Below are 21,029 nucleotides of genomic sequence, written 5' to 3'. Positions count from 1 at the left end.
AAAAAACTCTTTCCCTTATTCTACTTATGTATTTAATACTTTATGTACTTGGAAATATATTAATCGTTTTTATATTACCCACACTCAGGCAGTGCCGTAGTGGGTTTTCATTTCTTGTTTATACTATTTGTTATTATATATTATGTTATTATATACTATTTGTTATAATGTATTATATGTGGAAAGAAATGAGTAAAAAATAAAATAAAAATGAGAAAATCGCATTGTTTTGCAGGTGTTCCGTCTGCTCTTGAACAAGCGCAACAGCCCGAGCTTCGAGCACGTGCTGTGCGCCATCACGGAGTGCGTGCGGCTCGACACGGGCTGCGTGCGGCGCGTGTTCACGCTGGCGGCGCGCCCCGTGCTGCAGCTTGAGCACTTCTTCCTCGAGGAGGACGTATTCTTCGCTTACGGGAACGAGAGGTATCCTTCGCTCAACAAAGTGTGGAGCGCTGCCATCGTCTAACTATATAAAATAAAAAATAAACTAAAAGATTTGTCAAAGAAAACACAATGCAACTTTAATAAAATACTATTGTATATTTTTCACATCAACATCAAACAGTAATCAGGTATTACTGTCACTTTTTAAAGGAGATATGATACCATATCATATTCTAAAGAAATTTAATATTCGAACTTGTTGTTATTTTTAAATACACTTTTTTGAATTTCATTAATTAAAATTAACCCACTTCCAGACATTCGATCGAGCTGAAACTTGGCAGATATACTCGTTGTCGATGACAATGCAACTGTCAACTCTTGGTAGCAATCACGTACACACATGCAAACATACACGCGTTTCTCTGAAATTGGATGACATTAGCTAATGTCAGTCCTATCCGATCGGCATTTGGCAAGGTTGATAGCGTGGTTGACTCCGGTCCTTGGAAAGGAAGATACAATCCTCAGCCAAACCAAAAAAAAAAATATATTAAGTTTTAAAATAAATTTGTGAACAGGTCGTTTGGTCTTTTAGAAAATGTTATGTCTCCCTTACTGTTATGGTGAGAAATATGATCTAAATGGTGTTAGAAACAGAAAATCATGCTTTATATTCAAATCTAGAAGTTAACCACAGAAGAATTCAAATTTGCACCTCTAAGGATGGGTTGTTTCATAGAATTTGAATAATTCATCAAATTTCAACATTCGTTTTTGGGTTCCATGAAAGTCCTATTCAAGTTCTGTTATTATATCTTTATAGGCCAGATATTTGACAGAACTTAAATAATAACCAGAACCTGAAAAGAAATTTCACAGAACTTGAAAATTAACTTTGAAATTTGAAGAATTGTTCAAATTCTCTAAAACACCGTCCTAAGAAACAAAAAGTTTATGAAATTGAATTTTTTATCAATTATTTTTTTTTTATATGAAACGACGAAAAAATGAAGTAACTATGACATTTGTCTAATAAAATGCGTGTGTTTTTTTAATTATTTTTTCGTTATCCATAATTTTAGTTAACAAAAAACGTGAGAAATATTATATGTTTATTTCTAATAATAAAATTTGAAAGCATATTTCATCACCTTGCTAAAACAGTTTTAAGTTTTCGGACATATTCTATTGCATAGTGAAAATACTTCGACCTTCTGAGGGAATATGCCAGAGGCCTGAGGAGTTAGCTGTTTAACACTTGGTAGCCTATTTTCAAACATTCTCGAGGAGCACAAAATCAAACTTTCGTCACTGCATAGGAATAAACAAAGGTGGACGGCTAGTACATACTCAGATCATTGCAAATAAAATTAGGAAAACAATGCATTTCTTCAGATCCACAAGGAACTTCCTTAAGAGCGTTGTTTTCGCGGACGAAATTTCGACTCCCGCAAAAATAATTATTGTCCTGTGTCCCTCTCTAACGGAGCGTGCAGCGGGGAACGGAGAGGGAGTACCTGGCTTTTAGTACGGCCGACGTTGCAAGCGATCAAAAAAAGTTAGATAATATGTGATTAAATAAAAAAGAAATTAAGTTCAATGCTTGAATATTTGCACGAAGTCGGTGAAATGTCCCTTTCGTTTAGTTCATTCCATTTGCAGACACAAGGGCTTCCGACCTATTCTTTAATAGTATTGGTATATGCGCATGTACACGTTAGGCACTGACAATATCACGCATTGAAGCCCAGTAAAAGAGAAATGCTTTTTTTCTTTTGTGCGTGAATATATTTGCATCAAAACGGGGAATCACCCTTTTGTTTAGTTCATTTAAATTAGCAGATACGTGTATTATTGTAGGAGATACGGAAATTGTACACGTGCATTGTACATGTGGCCACAGACGAAATTATAATAATAGTAATAATAGGTGTATAAGTTTATAAATTAGATAAGTACATAGAATTAACAGCAGTAAATAATATATGAACAGTAAGTAATATAATTGTAGAGAATAGAAATATACACTTACTTAAAATTTGTGTAAGTGCACCGGTAAAGGCCTTACCGTTACTGTTGACATAATCTTTTATTTTTTAATTTTTACATTACCTTTGAAATTTTTTTGTGAATAACATTTTATTTTATTTTATCTGGAAGAATGTTATAAAGTCGTGTCGCTGTGTATATAATTCCGAACACGCACTGACTTTATCACTGGGCTTTTGGTCGAGATTATTTTTAAGTGTTGTGTAAGAAGAATATTATGTGAACAACAAAATTAAGTAATACAACTATAAATAAAAATAACCACAAAAATAGCAGCACAATAACAGCAAGAATAATAGCAACAAGCATATTTTATTAAAAATGTTCAATGAATCGGTATAATTATTTCCGTCCATTCTAGGCAGTGAGGAATACATTTATGGTAGTTAGTCCCAGATTTTTTATACTGAAAAAAATCCTATTTTATAATCTACACAATACATGTGCACAAGGTGAAAAATAAAAAAAAAGTCGGACAGGTAGTAGTTGTATAGTAAGAACAGACTCCAATATAAATAAGCAAATAAATAATTACATAAATAAAATTTAATTAAAAATTTAATTTCATAAAATTTGTCAGTCAACCACAAAATTTTCAAAATTTTCTAACTAAAGGCATTACTTATAATATGTTATATAATATCGGGTGATACGTCTGACATTTTCTGCGACGATATTTCGGGTTCAATCACATCGGTACTAAAAGAAAAAAAATCAGGCATCAAACCGTGAAAACAAAAGACCGCATATTATACTATCAAGGTATGATCAATATGTGTAGTGATTACACTTACAAATTCGACAAAATAGTACAAGCAATTATAGGCAAAAATGGAGGACGGTTTTTATTCTTAAATTTAATCACTTTTAATTAAAGATCGTCGGTGTAATATTGAATTGTACCAATGTGTAAAAACACTGTCATCAAAACTAAAAGCTGAACGGCAATAAAATGAAACTCTCACTACTAACCAAAAGATGGTATCTTGATGTTATTGTGTATATTCTCGAGAGTTTGTTCTTGTGAAAATAAAATTATTTGCTTACCGTTTGCTCAAAATCCCACAATTCACATCGATGTTAGCATCGAAAAAATCCTTGTTGGCAAATTTAGCCTGACAATCTTTAACATCATTTACGGAACTGAAAACAACAAAAAAACATTACATTTTTACCGTAAAAAATAAATACTTATAATAAATATTGATTTAAATATTGCATTTAATTTTCACCTGTTCCGAGTTCTTTCTGTCTTTTTGACATTGCACTTCCTCTTTTTCCGGTGCATACTGGGTGGCTTACCACGTATCCATTTTCGACCTAAAACACAAATAACATTTTATAAAAATCAATAACGTAAGTACCCTAATTCATAACCTAATTATCATTGTTAAAAATGCTCAAATAATGATTACTTACCCATGTTGAATGAAATAAATTATTTGGGGATGCTTCGGTTAAAAACTGTGGAGTTTAAAAATAATATTATTCGTAAACAAAGTAACAAATTCGTCAATTATATGTCCGCGCGGGCTGACTGCGAATGTCACATATACATACACTAGCAATAATAATAAAAAATGAAGGACGATTGACGTAGGAATGTATGCATGTATTTGTTAGGCAGGCGATCTCTCCGAGGCCCCTGCCCCCCGGCCCGTGCTTCACCTACTCTAGCCAGCCCGACTCAAGAAAGTGCGAATGAGACAATAACAAAAAAGCTAGTTAAATATACGTTGAATTTGTGGCCACCAAATTCGGCTTTTGAAGCAAATAAAACTTTTTTCAGTGAAGATTCAAATTTTATTGTATAGTTCATTATATGCCTGAGACGGGATATGTGAGATTTTTTCAAAAAATATCTTCCATTTGGTCACAAAAAATTGCCAAAGATGCCTCGTAAAATCATGTAAAATCGTCATCTTCTGGGGCCTATATTCTATAATTTAAGGCAAAAATCGAAAATCTGATCCATATGCGTACTTTATATATACCATGTCTTTTAACTAAAAAAAAAAAAAACAGTCTACTCTAGTATTTTAGCCGTAAATCCAAATTAAAATTTTGTATGAAACAGGCACCGCAGCCGTTCCTCTTAACTTACAAATTCTAAAAACGATTTATTTTGCAATCACACAATCCATCATTGAGTATGGTATCATTGCATGGGGAGGGGGAACTTCATCAGCTCTAGATCCTTTTGAAAAGGCCCAGAAAATAATTATGAAAATTATTCTCAAACTGCAAGCAGTAACTTAATTTTCCACATAATGAGAGTATTTGATGTTCGACAGATCGATAGACAGATGTAAAAAATTGTCATTGATATTTATTATAGTATGTATGGTGCTAAAACTTGCTGTATTTGTATTGTGTATATGCTAATAAAAATGTATTGCTGTATAGGAACCTATATTAAACATTTATAAGTAAACCATAGACAAAATACAAGAAATAATTAACTAAAAAATCTGCCTCAACACAGGTTCGCCTAGTGAGGCAGGTTATGCACAACTTAAAATATAGTATATTATGCCAAATGTTTATAACACTCGTACATATTTACTTTTTCTTCTATTAGAAACTGTTCTATTATTGTAACATTAGTTTTTCAACAATGTCATTGTTACTAACTTACGTATAGGTATTTTACTTACTAATGATATATTATATATTCTGTAATTTTTTTGATGAAAAAAAAATAATAAAAGTATGACCGCCAGCTCGTTAAGCGCTGGCGAATCAGGCAATGACTGATTGGAGCATTCCAGATTACCCGCAATTGATTCATATTGTGTCGTAATGCTAAATGACTATTTTCGATTAATCTTTACCACGGATAAATTAAGCTTCGGATAAATTATAGTTTTTCCTATATTTTCCCTTGAGTAGAATTAAAATTAAATTGTTAATTACTTTATAAAAAAATATAAGTGTATGCTACAAAAAAAAGTATTTTTTCATTAGAAATATATGAACGCATTTAAGAAAAAACTAGAAAAAAATACTCTTTTTGGCGAATATTATATGTTACAGTTTCCCTTGATTATTTTTTTTCTTTCTAATAAAAGAATTCACAAAATAAATAAAAATCACTTTTGCACTAAAATCAACCGTTTCTAGACTCAATTTGCCAAGCGATTTTTATGCCTATTATGTGGTGATATGTATAAGGAACACATTATTTACAATAAATAAAGAAAAATAGAATAATTTCTAGTTACATGTTTTACTTTTCCATTTGGAATCAAGTTTTGCCGAAATCAATTCGTTTTACATGTTTTTCGTACTTTACAATTCGTCTCATATCTGTAAATGAGTTAGTTCCGAGACCTCTATCGAATAGCGGGATGTTGATTTTAATAATTGATGCATTTAATTTCTTTCCAGATATACGCAGGAGGATTTCGAATTAGAATTTGAAGAGAGCAAAGCGATACAGCAATACAAAAAAACACACATGATCAGAAATGGAACGAGGTTTGTTCAACACTCTTTACAAGATGTCTTTGACACAATGATAATAAAGTTACACCGATAATAGAAACATACAAATGCAAATAGATAAATAAATATAGTAGTTATCGGACAATCGTGTGGTTAAATGCGACTGTATTTTAAGAAGTTCCTGGTGTATGGACAACCAACCTATTAATAGAAGATACATAATTTCCTTTGTCCCTGTAAAATATTGTAAAGATGAATAATTTTCTTCTTTCTATACAGGGTGTATCGGCACGTACCCGACAAACTTTAACCAGCCATTCCTTATCACATTTGGAGTAAAAAATGTTATTGACATTTTGCTGTCCAGTAACATTTTTTTTTAATAAAAATTTACTATTCATATTTTCACCACATGTCACGAATGTTTTATCCTTTGTCAAAGTTTGAAAACCTATCTGGCAATATTGTATTCAAGTTTCGTTGAATAAAGTACGTACGTACCTACATTGGCGCGCTTTTACAATCACAACGAAATGGCATGGCACCATTTGTCTCATTTTTAACTATTATTATTTAGTGTGTATGAAAGAGCGAGGAAGCTTTTTGACACACTTGCTAATAACAGCTGTTGAACACGAGAAACAATGCCAATGACAGTGACAGAGTGTAGATTTTTTATTTATTTTTTTTTTTAATTGAAAAAAAGTGTTACCAGACAGCAAAGTGCCCATAACATTTTTTCTCCAAATGTGCTAAGGAATAGCTGGTTAGTTGTCGGGTACATTCCGATATACCCTGTATACAATAACATTTAAATAATTGGGAAGCTGGATGCAACAACAACTTACACGCGCACAATTCGTTGTTGCGCCCTTTTGGTACCTCCAATCCCTTTTTATCTACTGTGTAAATATTTGTTGTGTAGGTTTTTTATTTTATTTTATTTATTTATTTATTTAACGCCCAGAGGGCTTTTACATGGTTGGTAGTATAATTTTAATTTGACAGATACTTTGAAACATAAAAAATAGAATAAAATTACATTTGATAAAAGCTATGCAACAAGTCATACACACACAAGAAACAAAAACAGAAAATTACAGCTATTTGTACGTTTACATGATGTGTTTAGGAGTATTGTTGAAATAAATGTTTTGAATGATCCACAAAACTTGCCAAGTTGGTATTGAATATGTCAACATCACCCAAGTAATGATTTCCCATGGTGTGAAGTCGTTGTATCGGAGAGTGGGCAATGTAGTTACGCTTATGTGTGCTGCTGTAGAATATTGTATTTTGTCGTGTTCTTACTGTGGGTGTATGTATGTTTATAAGTTGAAGGAGTTCACAACAGTCGAATTTAGAGTTAAGTATTTTGAATAAGAACGTTAAATCGTTTATTTTACGTCTATCTTCTAATGTATGTATTTTTAGAGTATTTAATAATAAGAAATTGTATTTTAAGTTTTCGACAGGGATATTTAATTTAAAATTTTTTTGTATTCGCTCAATGTTGTTAATGTGAATTTTGTAAGATGGAGACCAAACTACTGAGTTATATTCAATTAGACTTCTTACTAGAGATACATATAATAGTTTAATGGCTTGTAAAGAATTAAAGTTTTTAGTTGTTCTTAATACGAAGCCCAGTGTTTTCATACCTTTGTTCACAATTTGATGGATATGATTGGTGAAACTTTAAAAGGTTTGACACAGACGGAGTTTGAAAGGTTTGACACAGACGGAGCTATGCGCAAAAGTTAGAACACTAGTTACAAGTAAATACTACACATTTCAAAAAACTTTGAAAGCATTTTACTCGAGACTTTAAAATTTATTTTAAGAGTAATTAAATAATATCTACTGTTTTAGAAATAATAAAACCATTCCTCTTGATGTACTAGAATGTCTATTCTGCCGTGGGGTATCTTTAACAAATTGGGCATGTGAGAGTATGGAGAAATTTTGACTTCTCCGAGTGCTTCCAATTCGAAATCTGTCTTATACCGAGGGATGGATCAAATTTAGGAATATGAATTCTGATCAAAACCTTGCACTCGGGTACAGCCCAGCATAGAGTTTGCTTTTCCTTTCCTAAACACGCTCATTAAAGAACATAAATACATATTATTAAAATAAATACCGGAAAGTCCAATTTTTTAATTATGTTCTGTGCGTTCGAACCGTATCTAGATTTCTCTAATAAACAATAAACAGTGTAAATCTCAATTATATTATCTGCCTGTATGAAATGTAAATAAAAAATAATAATAACGTATGTACATTCTTGCATCACGTTTATCAATGAAATGCATTGTACATATGGCTTTGTATTGGTGATCAACGAACTGGTGGATGCAATCTGTTAGACATAAATTGATAATATTTTGACTAGTCTATAGTTAGTAATAACATAGATAATTATAGAAATATATTATATATTTGTACAGCGCCCTTGAGGTGATTTTACGCCAAAACGGCGCTATACAAATCATCCAAATATTATGTATTCCAATATTGAAGCTTCAGATGTCGCTCAGAGTGATTGTTGTGGTTATACAGGGTTTTCCAATAAGAGGTGTTATTTTGAATAGCCCGCTATTTTGGTAGATGGTACTTTTGAAGCTGGCATTTTTTGACATTTGACAAGTAGAAACTGCGCCATTAATAAAAATGGAACGATACACGCTTCAACAACGCATTGAAATTATTAAAATTCACTTGAGTGAATCAAATGCAAATCATTTTGCAAATCCCATTTCCACCTCGGTGGCTTCGTCAACAAGCAAAATTGTCGCATCTGGGGCTCGGAAAACCCAAGAGTTATTGTTGAAAAGCCTCTCTATCCTCAACGTGTGACTGTTTGGTGCGGTTTATAGTCCGGCAGAGTCATTGGACCTTACTTTTTCGAAAATGAGGCTGGAGCAACAGTTACGGTGAATGGATTGCGCTATCGAGAGATGATTAATGATTTTTTATGGCCCGAATTGGATGGTATTGACCTGGACAACGTTTACTTTCAACAAGACGGTGCTACGTGCCACACAAGCAACGAAACCATTGATCTTTTACGATTGAATATCAAAATAACACCTCTTATTGGAAAATCCTGTATTATGTATTCCAATATTGAGGCTGCAGATGTCGCTCAGAGTGATTGTTGTGGTTATATATTTACTCATTTACACAATATTCTTGGATCGAAAACTAAATGAACTTATATTCCTGACACGGGCGAAGATGGACTAAAGGTATTCGTGCTGGAACTTGAAGTCTTGAAGGTTGAATGCGTTACAATATTAGTTAATGTTGTTGTTCCAGAAACGGCCCCAAGCCCAAGATGCCTGTGAAAGTTGGCAAGGAGCGAGCCAACACCATCAAGAGCGGCTCCCCCGACCTGACTTCCAGCAGCGAGAGCAGCAGCCTCGTGCTGCCGCAGCCACTCAGGGTCAAGTACTCCGTGGGGAAGATCATCGGTGAGCTTCATACTTACTATGTTATGTACGGCAGCCAGATTTGCCCACTTCTCTTCTGTACCCCCATTTCATTATATTCATATAGCTTTGAAATACGAGCAATATGAACTGATGGCAATATGCTACACTAGAACCCCTAGTGGCACAAGTTGTGAGGCTTGGTTTACTTTCATACATTGTAATAAATTTTAGGTGTGATTACGCCATGCTAAATAGCGGCCAGAGTAAATACTGACAATATTAAATCTCCGTGGACAATAAACAGAAATGAACAAACCACCTTTTACATCGAATCCTTGCAAATAGAGTAGTGGATGGATGGAACAAACTTTCACTATATGTCATCAATACTACTAATAATATAAATCAATTTAAAGCTCATTCCCGTTTAGTTTTTCTCGAGAGAAGAAAGGATTAATTTATTTTTTAATTTAATGGACTCAATTATTGTAAAACTTATTGTGAAACCAAATTTTAGCGCATCAGCAGAGTACTGCCTTGAAAACTTCAACAGTTCTTTTTGAAAATAACAGAGGGTGCCTGTTTGATGATGATTGTTTACTACAATCCTAAACTGTATAGACATTAAGATAATAGATTGATTCTGTCTTCCAGGCGACGGTAACTTTGCCGTGGTGCGCGTGTGCCAGGACCGCGTCACGGGCGAGGAGTTTGCCCTGAAGGCCATCGACAAGGCCAAGTGTCGCGGCAAGGCGTACTATGTGGAGGCGGAGGTGCGCATCATGCGCCAGATCAGACATCCGCGCATCGTCACGCTGGTGGCGGAGCAGGACAGCCCCGACTGCCTCTATCTCATCATCGAGCTGGTCAAGGGTATGTAAATCATATCTTTCCATATGTTAGGTGGTTGTGAATTGTGATAGTTCAAGCTACAAGACATAGATGGCTCTGCTGTAGATAGATCTTAGAGGTTATAGATTTATCCAACAGAGATGTCTTAGTATTTTATATTCGAAATTATTCAATAATGTATACGGCATTATAGGTTGGGGAGGATCTTACAAAAACAATCTAAACTCAGTAAAAGTTTCACAACGAATTGTCCTAATAGTAATATTTACAATAAACTCGTAAAAAATGTAAATCAGTTTATTATTGTTTAAATTTTCAAAGCCACAAAAACTACAACCAATCAGAACAAATAAATAAAATTAAACAAAAACTTAATTTTTTTATACCAAACATATTATAATATCAACCTACGTAAGAATCATGGCTTCCTTCACAGGCACAAGAGTTCCTCTTTTTTGATAAGATATAAATAATAATAATATTTGGCTAATTTATGTAGCGCCGTTTTCGTGTAAAATCACCTCAAATGACCTTAAATATAATATTTTGTAAAATAAATGCAAAATATAAAATATATATAAGTATGATAAATATACATTTAAACACTTATTTATGAAAAATTCAATTATTCAAATTATTAAAGAAAAAGATAAATACTCATTCATAGCTGAAAATCGAACCAGACTTAAATATATATTTGCATGCCCTAAACTACACACTTCTTTTGCCCAGCACCATTATACCCACCAAGGAAAACATTTCTTTAATAAATTACCAGAAGAAATTAGAAGCATTTGATAAAAAAACAAATATAGAACCATATAAACAAATATTTTAGGGAAATCGTTAACAAAAAAACTGATTCCCCTAGTTTCACTTGAAAATCTCACAAATTATCTTACTATGTATACTCTATATATCCTTCATAATACAATAATTTGTATGGATTTTAATTTTGTAATTCTTTTTACTTTGTAACCTAGTTATATTATTTTTTCGCAAATGTACACTCCTCTTCCATCCACAAGTAAATGCTTTTAATGGAAGTGTAGTATAAGTTAAAACAGTATGACTTGTAAACATTGTATATTTATTGTAAAAAACACAAATATAGTAGTGAATATTATCTGCCTGTACAAAATATGAATAAATAAGAATGTAATAACATGTGTACATTTGTAGAAATGTATTATATATTTGTACAGCGCCCTTGGGGTGATTATGCACAAAAACAGCGCTATACAAATCATCCAGATATTATTATTAGGTTTGCCCCTCCATGTTCAGAATGGAGGTGGGTTAGCAGTTAGGTTTCTGGAATCAAATAGATTTTAAGAGCGTAATAGAAAGGACATAATAACCTCCACGCCTTCCTACAAACTCATTCCTAATTGTAAGAGTTTTTACTCTAAATAAAGACCAAGTGTTTTGCTGTGAAGAAGGCGTTACTTATTTCAAGAAGTGTGTACAACTGTGCATTCATCATTCTCGTTAAATTAGTTTTCCATTATTAAATTGGCCGGGTATATTTTCCCAGGTGGCGACCTCTTCGACAGCATAGCCGCCGCCTCCAAGTTCAGCGAGGAGCAGGCGCGCCTGATGACCTCCCACCTGGCCTCCGCCATGACCTACCTACATTCCATGTCTATAGTGCACAGAGACATCAAGCCAGAGAACTTACTGGTAAGTATGCTCACTGCAAAAGTGTTGCTGTTTTTCAAAAACAACCAACTTTTAGTTCAATGAATCAGTTTAGATATATTTTCATTTATTCTTGTTTCTAGGTGGAAATGGACGGAGAACGGATAGTGGGCCTGAAGCTGGGAGACTTTGGGCTGGCGTGCGAAGTGACGCAGCCCCTCTTCACGGTGTGCGGCACCCCCACCTACGTGGCCCCTGAGATACTGCTCGAGACGGGCTACGGAGTTAAGGTATGTGTGGTACCCTAGATATCAGAATGAGCTGTTATACACAGATGTCACTTGAAGGAGTAATGTAAAGCTGTCGATAAAACAGAGATTCAGGGAGAGATAAATGCTATTGCTAGCAAGATCAGGGGCCCTGGCCTGCGATTCTGGAGTTAAACGATCAATCGTTTTCGTATGCGCCGTCTTCGAGTGAAAAACTACTAGTCGTCGCGACTAACTTTTTCCAATGTTTCAATTTTACGTATTCTTGAGCGTCGAACGGTCGAAGTTGGTAGAAGAGATGATTATATTGGCACCCCTGTAAATATTATCTATGTTCCTGATGTTTTTGGGATTTCTATGGTGTGACTGTCAAACAGACAACAGTTATTCGTTATTCAAAACAGAAATGGCTGCGGGACATATTACAAATTGCCAAAAGCAACTCTTAATTGAGCTTGTAAGCTCCGATAAAGACTTAGTAAGTGGGAAATTTTCACCCACTTTTACATTTGCGGAATCCTTATGAAGGCTTCGTCTGTCGTATCGGCGAAAGAATCGACCCTCTGATGAAACGTTCTTGCGGGTCTCAAAGCAGCCGCTTCAGCTTGCTCAACATGGTAAATTGTAGCCAACATCGCTGGTAAATTAGCCATTGTAAAATTGTAATAGGATTGTATAACTTTATAAACCTCTTTGCGGGTCCGAACGTTCGCGCGGTAAAGCAAAAATTGACAGCTAGACTAGATTTTGACAGCCAATTCCATAGAAACGCCAACAACCTACCACTCACTGCCCTGTTTCTACTGGTTATACCCAGTAGTTGTTGTGTGGAATGACTTTTGACGTTTGGCGTCGAAGTATGTACCTTCGACCAATTTCGGGAATAGCAACGACTACCAACGTACGTACTTTCGACGGCGATTACGAGCGCCCTCGATTCAGGAATAGAGCCCCAGAATTATCACTACCGCCTGCTTATTATAACCTCTGGACCGTTTTTTGAGCACATGTTGGCTTATGATATAATTTACGTGCCAATTTTTACGACTGTCCTCGGCGTTTGCGCACATGTGTGAGCTCTAATACCATCTATGCTGGAATTTTTTTTTAATGCGCTTTTAACCTTTATGCTTTGAAAACTGTATAGAGGACAAATTCAGAATCGCTTGCGTTGATGTCACTGTAGATTGTACTGAATGTGTAACCTTTTTGGCAGCTTACAAAATAATTTATCTATGAATGTCAAAATTTATTTACGTAAAACGGCGTTGCAAAAGTGAAAATATTTGAGTTATAAAAGTAGTGTAAAGGTCATTATTTCTTTGAAAACACCTTTGATTGTTATTTTTCATGTAGGGTATGTATTAACCACTCGGAACATTAGAACGTCAAAAGACGTAAATATGATAATAGCGGTCAAGACATTAGTACGTCTTTTCACGTAAACGCGCGAGATTTTACAAAAATCGATTTATTTCCATCACTAGTATACGGATTGCCATGATTTAAAAAACAGAGTATCGATAATGAATAACGCTACGCGTCTACATTCAAGAATATCTATGGAATGTAGAGGTGCTTTATCTGAGTCAATTGAATCTGTCATCTTGTTCGTTCATAATTTATTGCGTTTTTAAATAATTTATTATAAATATTTTAGTTTGGACGGTCAATATTTTGAGGTGACTAATAGTTTTTAATTATATTTCTTCAATATATAAAGTGTTATTTCTTTATGATACTCAGAAAAAAGTACATTTTTCACAGCTTTGAAATAATGGTCAGCGATTTTTACATATTTTTGACGTTTTCAGAAAATGTATATTTAGACACGCAAATATTTACGTATAACAAAACAATACGATAGTGAATTTCATAATCTTTCCAAAACATTTTTTAGAATGAGGCTACGTTTCCCAAAACGTGAGTTATGAAGCTTTTAACAAAACTCGTGAATAACACAAAAATTTTCGCGGTTTGACAGTTCGCAAAGGAACACAAAGTAAATAAAAGTCCTTTTCTGAGAGGTTAAGGTATATGTAGGAATAATAACACCGATTTATATATTCATGTAAATATATTTTTTTTACAGTTTTCTCCCTAATATTTTTTTTTTTTAGATAAAATTAGCTATTCTGGGGAAATGTCTTATGATACGAAATATATATTAATAATAAGGGTGAATGGATAACTCATCAAAATGACAATTCAACATACCTTTAAAGAGTGATGTAAAGTCATGAAAAGTGATGAAACAAAAACTAGGTTAAATAGGTTACGTATATTAGATTTATGTTAGTTTTTTTTCATCGTTTTTAAAGACTATATCACTTTTTCAAAGGTGTGTTGAATCGTTATTGTGTTGAGTTATCATGGAACCAATAATAAGATACGGTTCGGTGATAACAAAAACTAACCTATAAACCTAACCTATTAGACTTAGTTTTTTGTCCGGTTGCCATAAGATGGATTATCTGGTAAACCGAAAACATTTGCAAAAAAACATAAATTGTTGTGTAAGTTTTTAGATTCTCACGGCCAAAAGTAAATCTTCGGATCTACCGGATCTGCCCTGATGATGGACACTGCAACGCTGTCCGAAACGTCGGCTAAAGAAGGAGTTAGCGCAACACGGCATAACACCCCAAAAACAAACAACAAAAATAAATTGTTGTATTTATTCTGAAATTTGATCAAAATCATCTAGGTAATTTTTGCGCAGTTCTGCAAATTTACACCCAATTTAATTTTGGGTGTTTTGACTTTTTCCTACTCTGACGTTCAACATTTAAATGACACTGGCCTAATGGCTGTCCATCACTAATAAAAAGTCCAAATATGTTATGTTGATTTCGGAGTTTTTATTCATGAAATGAATAAAGACACTGATGGCCGTTGTTCCCAACATTTCGAACGATCAATCTCAGGGTCCGATCAGCCAAGTGATTTATTCAGTAACGTTCGATTCATCTGTTTCCAAACATCTTTACTGTTGGCCATGCCCACTTTCATAGACAATAAAATGACATCAAAGTTAAAACTTTCAATGCTAAATTAACATTGGCGAATTAATTATTGTATTTATTATTTGCATATATTTTTTTAAGTACTGTAATACGTAAACCGATATTTAATATTTAAGCGTATGAAATATGTTAAAAATAAAGTATTAGCTTGACTTTAATGCCACCGTGCCTTGGCCTCGCAAAAATGTTTCACTCTGTTGACACTTTTTATAAGTAGTCATTTACTGAGGCAAGCTTAATCCAGTAGTTTGGCTTCCTTAAATTGGTTGATCACTCAGTTGTCACTTTTCCGTTGGAAAGAGCATAGTTGTGCGTTTGAGCTGTGTTGGGCCAAAATTTCGGCTCAGCAGTTGATCAGTAGGATTGGGAAGAACGGCCGTGAGAGTTACATACGGACAACACTTGTGACATTACAACAAGATGTCGTCTGATGTCACACAGTTGCTACAATAACAAACTAAAAGTAACCTTTCCTTTAACATTTCGTTGCAGATTGACGTGTGGGCCGCTGGCGTGATCCTCTACATCCTATTGTGCGGCTTTCCGCCGTTCGTGGCGCCCGACGGCAACCAGGACGCGCTGTTCGACGCCATACTGTCGGGCCGGTACGACTTCCCGCGCCCTTACTGGTCGGGTGTGAGCCGGGGGGCACGCGACCTCATTGCCAACATGCTGCAACACTCACCGCATCTCCGCTTCGGGGCCGAGGACGTGCTGGACCACCCCTGGCTGAGCGGGACCTACATTGTGAGTATAAACTGACTAATTATAGTTCAACCAAAACAAAACACCGTTTCCTAGCGTTGTCTGAAATGGAATGCGGTGTCGGAAGCAAGTGCAGCATGGTATCAAGAGGAACGGCTGCACTGTCTTTTTCATATAAAACTTAAATTTGGGTTTGATGCCAAAATACTAGATCAAACTTAAAAATGATTTTTTTAATCAAAAGATATTGCAAAGATCTAGTACGGATATGTGCTATATTATTTATTTAAATTCTAGGAAACACTTACATACTTGCAAATAGAGTATTGGAAGCATGGAATAAACTTCAACAACATGTCATTGATTCTACTAATATTCTAAGCTCGATTAGATTCTTATTTGGAGAGAATAGATAGACAGATATGAGTGCATCAGCAAAATGCTGCCTACTCATCTATATAAATTAAAATGTAAATGTTTGTTTGTTTAAAATATTAAATCTCCGAAATTTCACACAGACAAACTGAGCCACAACAATGTGTGGCTCAGTTTGTCTGTTTGTCATCTCTTCTGAACTTTAAACATGACCCGATGCCTTGCTATGCCTTCCTCGGGTGTCCCCGAATTCTTCTACCATTCGCCTTCATGTCATATATTCTCCGTTCGTCTTCTATGTGTTACACCGTGTGTAACTAATCTTTTGTTGTTTTTCCAGGATAATCAAGATACTGACGATTCAGCTCCCGACGATGACAACGGCTCCGTCTAGCACAGCATCCAATAGCAATATAAAGTATAAGGTCTGCGCTTAGTGTGATAATTACCAAATAATGACTGCGACGGAATGTATCAATGAGGCTTGTTAGCGAGCCGACGCTTTGTAGCGACAGTCTATCCAAAATGATTCCAACACATAACCTCAATCAATCATCACTGTGCTAAATAAGTCTTAGGTTTGGGTTGTGTCAAAGAAATTTAAATGTACAGAGCTTGCAGATAGTGACGGTAACGTAACTGTGACCCTTTACAAATCGCAAGTGCACCCTTTTGTTGAGTTTTAGCATGTGTTTAGATTGGATATTCTATTTGATAAGTTCCCTTATCTTATGAAATGGAAATGCTGTTTTTGTTCTATCGGTATGTCCTATGAAAGCAGCCGTTCTGTAGGTTGGTTAAACACGACAGACGCTTTTCAAATTTTGTGACCAATGCAACAGGATTTGAATCTGAAACCATTAATGGAGTCCATCAATTATTTATTTACCTGATGTTTTCAACGCCATGTACGCTATCACGTTGCATGTTTTGACACAATGTACATATGTGATTTAGTGAAACCTCGCGGATCATCGGCATACGGCGATAGCCGCCAATCGATCGCATATGCAACAGCAGCATTTGTCAGGTTAACATTGGAAGGTTTTCGTCAGAATGATTTTGGACGACACGGTGTTTTTGGATAGGCTGTCGGGAAACCTAAGCTAAGTGTGCATGCAGCCGTGAAATGAGAGAAATTAAGATTTTAAAAGACTTATTTAAATTTTGATTACACGTACCTACTACCTTCGGCGCCCGAATTCATAATAATTTTGTAAATGGCCGGGTCCGATAATAAAAAAAAAAAACGAAAAGGAATCTAATTTACATTTTATAATATTCTTTAATTGTTTGATATTTTGTCGAAACTAAGTTAATCTACCATAATGTAATAGCAAATTATTAATATATTATTTAGTTTAGTTTGTTTAATGTAAGATTATTCTTAAGGAGTGGCCTTCTGATAAAAACATTGTTGCTTTTTTATTTTATACTTAATGCAATATTTATTTACTCTTAATAACACATTGAAATACAAATCTATAGTGAAACTCTCTTTGTAAACTGGTCACTTCAAAAACCTTAAGTTTTTCACTGTATGTACGTTAACCTCTGAGGTCTTTTGCGATTTTGTCATCAACCATTATTTATTTAGAAATATTTCCGTTTAACATTAATTTTCAAATAGATTCGCTGTTTTTTAACATATCCCAAATTGAAATACAGTTTTTGAAAGCAGATAAATGACTCTTTCCGATTATGATATTACAAAAGGACATACGCCATTAAAAATATTAAAATTTTGATTTCAATATTAGAGATTTTTTTGTGATTGTTTTGTCGCTTGCAAACTGTAAACTGTAAAAATATGTATGTACCACTTTATATGAAACTAAAACACATATTGATTTACAAACGTATGATAAAGTTTACTGATTTTCACCTTTTTTTTCGTTTCGTATTGTAAAAATAATTCATAAAAAATTCACAAACTTTGACACAACATGAAAGTCTATGGTTAACTTTTAAATGAAAATACAAAGTGTGGTGTTGCCACTTCAAAAAACTCTTCAGGCTAATTTGTTCAATTTTGAGAACAAACAGCAAGTACCACTAAAGTCAATTTGTTTTTTTTTTTGTACAACTCATATGGTCTTATAGAAATCGTTGCTTCTCCTTTACCGTCATGTTTATAAATATGAATTAAACGGTGTTAAAAACAAAAAAAACACCAAACTTAAAATATGAATATAGAAATTAACCATAGAATAATTAAAACGTACACCTCTATCAAACCAAAGGTTCCGATCATAATTTGAGAAAAATTAATGAAATTTTGTGAATTTTTTATTCATTATTTTTATATAAAACGACAAAAAAGTGAGGTGGCTATAATATTTAAAAATCATGAAAACATTTGTTTATTAATAATAATAATAATAATAATAATAATAAATTCTTTATTCCAGGATGTGGGGAGGTTAGTGCAATCCCACACATCCCATAGATGAGATAAGTACAAATAATATTTACATAGAGTAACATAAATAAAATAAATAAAAAGAGATTAAATAATTAAAAATGAAATTAAGTTAAAGCAGAGAAGCACGGGAATCCAACGGATCTAAGATTGTGGGAGCAAGTATCTTTCTCCAATGGTCTTCAATGCTTAATTAATTAATTTATTAATTAATTATTAATTTATTTATTTTTTATCAGTAATTTTCGTTCAGTGTTTTGACAAAAAATTGGAAAGCGAGCCATTTTTAAAACTTTAATATGTTTGAATTCAAAATTTTAATTTTTCAAAATTATATGGTTATTTCTAATGATAAAATTTAAAAGTATATTTTATCACCTTTCAAAAACTGTTTTTAATTTTCATATACGTTAGAAAATGTGCTATTTATTTGAATTTTATTGAGAAGCTGAAAAACACACAGCTTCTTTAAGAAGTCTTTCTTTAAGTCCTGGAGGCTAAATCATATTTCTCACAGTAATACAAAAAGAGACACGACTAAGTCCTTATCAGCTTGAACGGATACTCTAGTGCTATCGGTGTTAAGCAGGGTACTCACCTAGAGTGTAGCATGTAATGTATCTGATACTGTATCAATCTGCAAGTGGGTACGGCTCGTCCACGGTAACCGCGTATCCAGCTACGACCTCCCGGATCCGCCATTAGTGCATTATAGTGAAACCGCCGTCGGCGGGTCACTGCGAGCACACTGCGCTCCACCCGCGAGCGGCTCGCAGTAGACTCGTGCCTACGTACTCACTTGATACAGTATCAGATACGTTACAGGTTACACGGTTAGGTGAGTACCCTGCTTTATGTGTACAAAAGGACACTAAAAGACCCAACGCGTTCAACGCTGAGTTTTGTTAAATCAATTATGTACTATGAGAAAGATATGACGTGTGTACACTAAAAGAGGCATCAGTGTTTTTGTAGGATGACTGTCCCATCAACCAATAGTTTAAATATTTGTGTATCACCTGTAGTTTAATCCGTGGTTTAAGTTTATGTAAAATATACAGCTTTCTATCACTAAGTAATAATTCGTTATTGTGATTCAAATCCATTACTCTATAACCAATAATGTAAAAACTACTTGGGCGATAGCTACCCAAATTTTGGTTTACGAGCCATTTTTATAAATTAAAATGAATTATAATTTTTTTTCATCTTACCGCAGTAAGCAGTTCATATGTTTCTGTTTGATATTTGAAACACCTGCAAATCTCCATCACTCGAGCGGATAATTTCAAAGGAAACATTTAGAATTATGTAATTTCACTTCACAGTTTGCTGAGAAAAAAACTAAATTACATTGTGGACGGGTTATCAGTTGCAAATAACAATTTAGCTTTCGTTTCGGTAAAAACAGGTTTTGAAAATATTATGCTTTATGATCGACTCCTTTTCAATTATGTGCAGGGATCATTGTACAGTAATTCTTCTATACATTTATGAAGTAATGTGTTCTTTGTTTTTAAATCATGGTAATTTTCTAACTTTTATAGCATTCGTATAATGTAGGTATGTACATAGTCTAACGAACGAGGAAAATAGTTTAATATGTTAATTTATTTCACTGTCGTATTAAAAAAAAACACACCAAATTCAACCATTTTATTCCGTTTAATTTATTATTCAACTGTTCTTTGAGTATCTTTTAGTAACGATTAAAAGTTTCTCGGTGTTTATTTATTTTACGTCTACCAAGTCGTTGATCACAGTTTCCATTTGAATAAGCAGGCAGCCAACATAATGATTTAAAAACCTAACAACAATATCTTTTTTTACTGTAAAACTGCCATGGATACTTTCCGTTGCAAAAGAGCTACAAGTATTATCAACAGTCGTATCTTCAAAATAGCGTACGGTTGGCAGCAGTTATCCGTGAAGTGTGTAGTCACCGCCATCTTTATTTCTCAGGCCGTACAGTAGACTTGGCGGGAACAAAAGTTTCAAAGAAATATTTACCCGACGAGGCAAGAAATAAAAACAATATTCCAGTCTCAACAAATAAATTATAATTAAATATTGTATTAAACTTTTAGCGACACATAAATATTATTTAAACTATGTTATAATCGTAAATATATTCAAAATATCTCGTCTTAATGTTTCTACATCACCACAAATGCGTTTTTAACAATATGGAATACAAAATATTACAGAAACGTTTTGAAAAATGTTCGCATGGTGAACCCATAGAACAAACGGTTCAACGAAGTCTGAAAACAGAGAGCGTAGTCTGTATCTTTCGGGTTAACAAACCAGTAAGTTCGTGGTTTAACCTTTCCTTGCCGGTGCTGTCAAGGAAAGGTTAGGTTTTCCTACCGAGTGTATAGCATCGGAGGACGTGGATTTTTTTAACACTGTAAGGGAA

General features: G+C 34.0%; 1 protein-coding gene across 1 annotated transcript in view; it reads left to right on the top strand.

The window, feature by feature from the left end:
• The window catches only part of LOC149414923 (serine/threonine-protein kinase GA29083), a 47,339-nt gene extending 28,692 nt beyond the window's left edge, over nt 1–18,647 (top strand). The window contains exons 5-12 of the mRNA XM_089643622.1: nt 236–423; nt 5,827–5,916; nt 9,205–9,359; nt 9,975–10,193; nt 11,710–11,855; nt 11,957–12,103; nt 15,601–15,855; nt 16,529–18,647. Of these exons, the coding sequence (XP_089499748.1) occupies nt 236–423; nt 5,827–5,916; nt 9,205–9,359; nt 9,975–10,193; nt 11,710–11,855; nt 11,957–12,103; nt 15,601–15,855; nt 16,529–16,582 (1,254 nt within the window). The 3' untranslated portion in view covers nt 16,583–18,647. The remainder of the gene's footprint in view (nt 1–235; nt 424–5,826; nt 5,917–9,204; nt 9,360–9,974; nt 10,194–11,709; nt 11,856–11,956; nt 12,104–15,600; nt 15,856–16,528) is intronic.
• Nucleotides 18,648–21,029: the final 2,382 nt, after the last annotated feature.

The sequence above is a fragment of the Hesperophylax consimilis genome, chromosome 19 (genome assembly GCF_061612785.1).
Source record: "Hesperophylax consimilis isolate HC1 chromosome 19, BYU_Hcon_1.0, whole genome shotgun sequence".
NCBI classification, from domain to species: domain Eukaryota; kingdom Metazoa; phylum Arthropoda; class Insecta; order Trichoptera; family Limnephilidae; genus Hesperophylax; species Hesperophylax consimilis.
Note: the sequence above shows the minus strand (reverse complement) of the source record. Positions and strands in the feature narration are given on the sequence as shown.